This window comes from Crocodylus porosus, unplaced genomic scaffold, assembly GCF_001723895.1.
Source record: "Crocodylus porosus isolate Cpor-Errol unplaced genomic scaffold, CroPor_comp1, whole genome shotgun sequence".
NCBI lineage: Eukaryota > Metazoa > Chordata > Crocodylia > Crocodylidae > Crocodylus > Crocodylus porosus.
Window position 1 is genome coordinate 10,995,406 of NW_017728943.1, and position 7,667 is coordinate 11,003,072.

At 50.0% G+C, this 7,667-nt stretch overlaps 1 protein-coding gene across 1 annotated transcript in view; it reads right to left on the reverse strand.

Annotated features, from left to right (window-relative positions):
• Positions 1-177: 177 nt before the first annotated feature.
• The window catches only part of LOC109319169 (histone H2A type 2-C-like), a 9,540-nt gene continuing 2,050 nt past the window's right edge, over positions 178-7,667 (reverse strand). Inside the window, exon 2 of the mRNA XM_019548676.1 lies at positions 178-1,374. Coding sequence (XP_019404221.1) covers positions 416-805 — 390 coding nt within the window. The 5' untranslated portion in view covers positions 806-1,374 and the 3' untranslated portion in view covers positions 178-415. The remainder of the gene's footprint in view (positions 1,375-7,667) is intronic.

Sequence of the window (7,667 nt, forward strand, 5' to 3'; positions counted from 1 at the left end):
TGACAGATTGGCCAAGAAAGAAAGGGAGTGATACTTTAGCACAAAGGGTCCTTGGTAGTGTTTCTTCTTATCAGGTACGAGATGCAAACTGTGCAGTTCTAACAACACTCTATTCATTATGCATTCCTAATAATATTTCTAACACAGTGATGGCTCGGGGAACGTGGAAGGAGCAACATTTTCTGAGGGAGCAGATATAGGAGATGGGGTAGATGCTAGATAAGCTGCTGGGCACACAAACAACCTTCCTCAGGTCTGACCAGCCACCCAACCCTGTGCACATCAAGCAGGCTCCCAGATGCTCCAGGGCCAGTGTGCAGGGCTGGAAGAGTAGCAGGATGCTGCCACAGCAGTGGCAGCAGCAGAGAGCATCAGACAGCGGGGTTTTATGTTACGAATATTGCTGATTCTAGGTCTAAATCTGCAGAGTCCGCTTGCCCTTGGCTTTGTGGCTCTCAGTTTTCTTAGGCAGGAGCACTGCCTGGATGTTAGGCAGCACCCTGCCCTGAGCGACAGTGACTCCCCACAGCAGCTTGTTCAGCTCCTCATCATTGCGGACTGGAACGATGCAAGTTTTGTTCTTGTTGTGGGCAGTGTTCTCAGGCAATTCCAAGATTTCAGCTGTCAGAAATTCCATCACTGCAGCCAAATAGACTGATGCCCCAGCAGCTCCCACTTGCTTAATGCAATTGCCCTTGTGAAGCAGATGGTGCACCCAGGCTATAGGGAAATGCAGCCCTGCCTGGGAAGAATTAGATTTAGCCTTAGCCTGGTCCTTGCCTCCCTTCTTGACAAGACCAGACATGATTTTGATCTGAAGGGATGCTGCCCCTCTGCAAACAGAAAAGGCAGAATTTTGCCTCCTGTGTGTTTTTGCCTAGCTTCCTCATGGTCTGTGATGCTGGCTGAGGTTGTCAGCACTATGCACCCAGACCAACTTGAGAACAGCAGTTTATTTTACCATTTTTCCTTCAGTTGAACATCAAATCTGGGCCTGATCCCACCACACTTGTTAACTCTGCCTGTGAGACTGACAATTATTTTTCCCAGCTCTGTGATCAATGACCACAAATTCCCTAATGTAACTGTGCTTCATCATCACAGCTACAATAATTTTTGAGAACAGTCTAATTGTTACTACTAGAATTTCTTTTTGCCCTAGCCCTCCAAGGATTGATACGGCAACTTGTCCAATGTGGTATCAAGCAGTAACCCCTAGACAATATTACAGGTTTTCTCCCTGTAATACAACCTGCCAAATGGCTCCTTAGATGTTACAACAGTAACCTTCAGGGGTACCAGGCCTCGAGTCCTCCACTGGGTGTGTGGGATCTTAGTTTCTGGCTCCCTGCTGTTCAAGTAGAGACCCAGCAGCTGAATCTTTTTTTTTAAAGGAAAATTTTTCATGTCTCAAGTCAAATCATTCAAATAAATTCCAAATCCGTGAGTCATTCAAGAACCATATGTGGCCCTACTACCAGCAAACATCCTCTACCCCCAATCTGAGGCTTCAGATGCTTTCAAATCCTTTGGCAGGCATACTACATGTAGGCCCAAGCCTGGAGGCTTGGGGTTTGGATATCCCCGAGTTTCACTTGTCCTCAACCATATGGCTGCAGGAGCAAGCTAAGCAGGAGTCTCCCTGCATCTGTCCTCTCAGGGTCACAGCATGCCTTTGTTCAAGGTAATTTCCTCAATCCTCCTGGTTATGAGTCACGGGCACAGGGGGGACAGATGAATTGGTGAAGTCAACAGAAGACTGCGGCGCTGGTGTCATTGTGAAGGCTTCAGCTTCTTTGACCATAGCCCGTACTTCAGAGGTGGAGGCACTGGACTGTTGAGAAGGGATAATCACCACCTCACTCCAATGGGGAAGAAGTTCTTCTCTACCAGAAAGGCTGACCTGCTTGACAGGGCTTTAAACTAAGCTCGACAGGGGATGGGCAGACAACCACCAGTGCAAGCCTACCAAGTGACAAATGCAGAATCAGTAAGTCATGCAGCACAAGGGACACAAATGAATTCCCGACAGAATTCACTCCTACCCAGCCCAGGGATGAGACTCTTCTAGGACTGCTGGGAATCCTAGGACCTCCAATGGCAGGCTTACTTGCCTGTACACAAATGCCAGGAGCCTGGGAAACAAACAGGAGGAACTGGCCCTCCTGCTAAATAAAAATTAATATGATCTCATAGGAATAATGGAAACCTGGTGGGATTCCACCTATGACTGGACCACAGGTATTGATAGAAAGGGCAGGGGTGTAGCTCTCTATGTGAAGGAGCAGTACACTTCCCTACAAGTGGAGTTTGGCACTGTGGTGGGCCAGCAGGGGGTGCTCCTGCACTGAGCCACCCACCAAGCTCTGAGTGCCTCCCTGAGGCACTCATGAGGTAAACAGGCTGTATAGACCTGAAGGGTACTTGACCCACTGCAAGAACTTGGGTTGCTTCCCTTAGTCTGAAGCACAAACAGTGGTCTCCCTTAGTCAGCTGGACCAAGGGGACCTGAAGGCATAATCTAGACCCTCTCCCAATAAGCCTCCCATGCTAGGGACAGAGGAGAACTTTATTGGTTACAAGGAGTAGATTTGGAGTAGGGTAAAGCAAGATCAAAGAATAACCCTTAGAGAATAGTGGCATGGTAGCCTTTGATCGTGCATCTGAGTTACTGTAGGCTATATATCTAGTTAGATTTCAAGCAGCTTACTCACAAGTATCATCCAGAGGCTGAAAGAGCTTTCCTCTGGAGGCAGGCAGCTTGTAGTGTGTCTGTTAGGGTAACCATATTCAGATTTTGGGGGAGTATTGGATTTGCAGCTGAATAAAGACTTGAATCTGTGTCTCAGCAAAAGCTGCTGGTCACAAGGCAAAATGATGTATTAAAGTAACTTTGCAAATGTTACTTTAAGCTGTTTCCTAACAATGGGATAGTGTGCAAGATGTATGATTCCTTGTGTAAGGAGAACAAGATGCAGCCCACCAGCTATTGTCAGGAGATAAAGCAGAAGCAAGACCTTGGAGATGGTGCTGAAATCAGCAAAGAACCAGAAAGAACCAGCAAGTGACCAAAAGAAGTGAAGGTCAAAGTCTTACGCATGCACTCTTAGCAGAGAGGCATGTAAATGAATGAAATGCATAGGCAATTCCATGCTAAAGAAGTAAATAGTAATTAGAGATGGAGTTTGAAATGGGAGGAAAAATGGGTGGAACAGAAGGAGGGACAGAGGTGGAACGAATGTTAATGAGTATGAACCAAGGTGTATAAAATGCTCCAAGAAGAAATGCTACTGGATCTGGTACTGGCCAACAGGGATGATCTAGTGAGCAACCTGAGAATCAAAGGGAAGCTGGGAGACAGTGATCATGAGTTGATCACTTTTTCTATCCATCGCAAAGCTGGCAAATCAGTCAGCAATGCATAAATCCATGATTTTATGAAAGCCAACTTGCATAAGCTCAGGAGGCTGGTTGCCAAAGCCCTGAGAAACCAGGATCTAACAGAGGGGGGAGTCCATGAGAAGTGGCCACTCCTTAAGGATGTGATCCTTGAAGCACAAGGGAAGTCCATCCCAGCCCATAGGAAAGGTAGCAAAAGGGCTGGACGACACCCATGGCTAAATAGGGGACTCACGGACCTCCCGTATGTGAAAAGAGAAGCCTACAAGGGTTGGAAGTCAGGTAGCATCACCAAGGAGGATTATTCAACACTGGCCCACACCTGTAGGGAGAAAACTAGGAAAGCCAAAGCCAAAACCGAACTCAAACTGGCTACGGGAATCAAGGAAAACAAAAAGTCCTTCTTCAGATATGTGGGTAATCAGAAGAAAAACAAGGGCAACACTGGACCCTTGCTAAACCAAATGGGGCAGCTGACAACTGAAGCCTAGGAAAAAACTAATTTCCTTAATGATTACTTTATGTCAGTCTTCCACCAGCCCAAGGGGATCACCCTACCAAACAAGAAGCAGGATTGCCAGGGTATGGCAGAACACACATCCATCATTGGCAAAGTTCTCGTGAGGGGACACCTTGAGAAGCTGGACATCCACAAATCAGCTGGCCCAGATGGAATGCACCCAAGAGTGCTAAATGAAATGGCTGACATCATAGCTCTGCCAATGGCAGAGGTTCTATTTGAGAACCTGTGGCACTTGGAGGAGGTTCCTGAAGATTGGAAGAGGGTGAACGTGGTGCTTATCTTCAAGAGAGGGAGGAAGGAAGATATGGAGAACTACAGGCCAGTCAGTTTGACCTCAATCCCTGGAAAGATATTGGAAAAAATCATCAAAGAAACCATAACATTCTGAAAGATAGCCAACATGGCTTTGTTGCGGATAGGTTCTACCTGACCAACCTCATTTCTTTCTATGACCACCCATCACCTGGACAAAGGAGAAGAGTTTGATATCATCTATTTGGACTTCAAAAAAGCCTTTGACTTGGTCTCCCATGAAGTCCTCACGGTTAAAGTGGGGAACTGCGCCCTCGACAACCTCATGGTCCGGTGGCTCGGGAACTGGCTCAGTGGCTGGACCCAGTGATAGTTGATGGAACTGTGTCAACATGGTGACCAGTGGTGTCCCTCAGGGCTCCATATTTGGACCAGTACTCTTCAAGATATTTATAAACAATCTGTATTCAGGTATCAGAAGTGGACTGGCTAAATTTGCTAAATTCTCAGGTCCTGGCTCCGGTGCAAGATGCGTGGGTGAAGGCCCGCTACGTCCCTGTGAGCCCAGGTACCCTCAGGAGAGACCCCAGGACCCCCGATAAGCCTCGGCCTGCCAGCAGTAGGTAGGGGCCCATGGTGGGCGGGACATAGCCAGTTGGGAGGTGGCTGAATGGAGCCGAGGAGGGTCACGCCCCCTGCCTCAGCTCCTACTTAACCCAGCCCTCCAGACAGCCACATGACTGGGCTGCCAGTACGTGAAGCAGGTTGGGGGTGGTGGGGTTGCACTTACCTGTCCCCTCCTTTGGTGGGGGGAGGGACTCCCTTAGCCCCCCAAGAGCAGCATGGCACTGGCCAGCCCTTCTGTGCATGCACACAGTTTTAAAAGGGCCCAGCAATGGTAGAAGCTGCACTCAGGTCCCGGCTCTGGTGTGACATGTGCGGGTGAAAGCCCACTGTGCCCCCATGAGCCCAGGGATCCCCAGGAGAGACCCCAGGGCCCCCATGGGTCCTGGCCTGCCTGCAGGTGAGCAGGGGCCTGTGGTGGGAGGGACATAGGCAGCTGGGACACGGCTGAATGGAGCCAAGGAGGGTCACACCCCCCTGACTCCTACTTGGCCCAGCCTCCCAGGGAGCCTCGTGAACAGGCCACACAAACAGGTGCGCTTCTGGGCCTGGTGTGGGAGTTAGTGTGGGAGTTTGCACAGGAGGGTGAGTGGGAGGGGCCCATGGACCTGCCAGTGATCCCCCTAGGGAAGGCAGTCCCAGCCATAGCCAGCCTACCAGTGGCATCATGTGAATGGGCACTCGCCGTACTCTGAGAGACCCCTTGGAGTCTGCAGCCTCCCCCTCTGGCACCTCAGAGGCCTACACCAAGATGGAGCCCATGGTTCGGGGCTCCATGCAGACGGAGCCCCTAGCTCTCAGCTGTGGGGGCTGCCTGACACTTTTTCAGGTTCTGGGGTCCGGAAGCATGGCTACCTCCCCTTGTGAGGTCTGTTCCCTTTTGGGGTCTCTGGTGTGCCACTTGGAGGAGCTCCAGGCCGCAGTCCAGAGACTGCATGCCATCAGGGACTGTGAGCAGGAGATAGTCTCCTACTGCCAGACCCTTTTCCCCCTGGAGGCGGAGGGCAGACCTTGGTCACCTTCCAGTACAAGGGAGGATGCGGGGACCTCCCATTCTGTCCAGCCAGGGGACTGGACCAAGGTGGTCAAGGGTCCCAAGGCCCACCACATCAAGGTCCCTGCTCTGCTGGAGCTTTGCAACAGGTATGAACCTCTTGCAGCCCCAGCAGAGCCTGCTAAGGTGCCAGCTCCTGCAGGCAACACAGGCTCAACTGTAGCTATACCCTGTACAGGAGAGATCGAGTGGACAAAAAGGGTGGGGGTGTAGCTCTCTATGTCAAGGAAAGCTACACACCCCTCCAAGCCGACACTGGCACCCAGGGTGGACGACTGGAAACCCTGTGGGTTAAAATCCATGTGGAACACAGCACAGGGGACAGAATGGTGGGAGTCTACTATAGACCTCCTACCCAGGATCAAGAGTTTGCCAGGGAATTGTCTGAGGCCACATGCTCCTGATGTGTGGTTGGCATAGGAGACTTCAACTACCCAGACATCTCATGGGAAGAGTGCTCAGCCAAATCCGAACAGTTGCTAAGCTTTCTCTCATGCGTGGATAAGCTCTATCTGATGCAAGAAGTCTATGAGCTGATGAGAGGTAAAGCACTGCTTGTCCTGGTACTGGCAATTGGGGATGACCTAATCAGCAACGTAACGATCGAAGGGAAGCTGGGTGACAATGACCACGAGCTGATCACCTTCACCATCTGCCATAAAGCTGGCACATCAGTTACCAATACAGAAGTCCTTGACTTCAGGAAAACTGACTTTGACAAGCTCAGGAGGCTTGTCAGTGAGGCCCTAAGGAAACACAACCCAAAGGGGAGGGGAGTTCAGGATGAGTGGCTGCTCCTCGAGGAAGCAATCCTGTATGCGCAAGCAAAGTCTGTCCCATCTTGGAGGAAAGGCAGCAAAAGGGCACAGCATCCCCCTTGGCTCTGCAGGGAACTAGCGGACCTCCTCTGTCTAAAAAGAAAGACTTACAAAGGATAGAGCTCTAGATCCACCTCCAAGGAGGAATACTCTGCACTAGTCCAGACCTGCAGGGAGTGAACCAGGAAAGCCGAGGATGCAACCGAACTCCAACTAGCTACAAGTATCAAGGACAATAAAAAGTTGTTTTTTAGATATGTGGGGAGCCAGAGGAAAAGCAAGGGCAACACTGGACCCCTGCTAAACCAGATATGACAACTGATAACTGATGCCCAGGAAAAAGCCAACTTGCTAAATGGATAATTTCCATCGGTTTTTCACCAGTTCCACGGGACGCCCCTGCGGGACGGGAAGGCCTGGGTGTGGGAGATTCCTTACCCTCCATCAATGCTGACCTCGTGAAGAAACACCTTGAGAGGCTGGACACCTTCAAGTCAGCCAGCCCTGACAGTTTACACCTCAGGGTACTCAAGGATCTGGCAAGCATCAGAGCTCAGCCCTTGACATGGATGTTTGAGAACTCCTGGTGCTCTGGTGAAGTGCCCGAAGATTGAAATAAGGCCAATGTGGTGCCTATCTTCAAGAAAGGGAGGGAAGTGGATCCAGCAAACTACAGGCCCATCAGCCTGACCTCTATCCCGAGGAAGGTCTTAGAAAAGGTTATCAAAGAACCCATTCTTAACAGATTGGCTGAGGGATAGCCAGCACAAGTTTGTGGTGGGTAGGTCTTGCTTGACCATTCTTATTTCCCTTTACAACCAGATGACCTATCACCTTGATGTAAAAATCACAATTCGTTTCTTTGGAGGCTCATGAATAATAATTCCAGGCACACATTCTTAGTAACACAAAAGGTATATATTTGCAAATAGGGTCAGAGAGAGAAGACAAAAGACCACACTCTCTGCCCCCGGGGAACACTTCTCAGCAGGCTTTA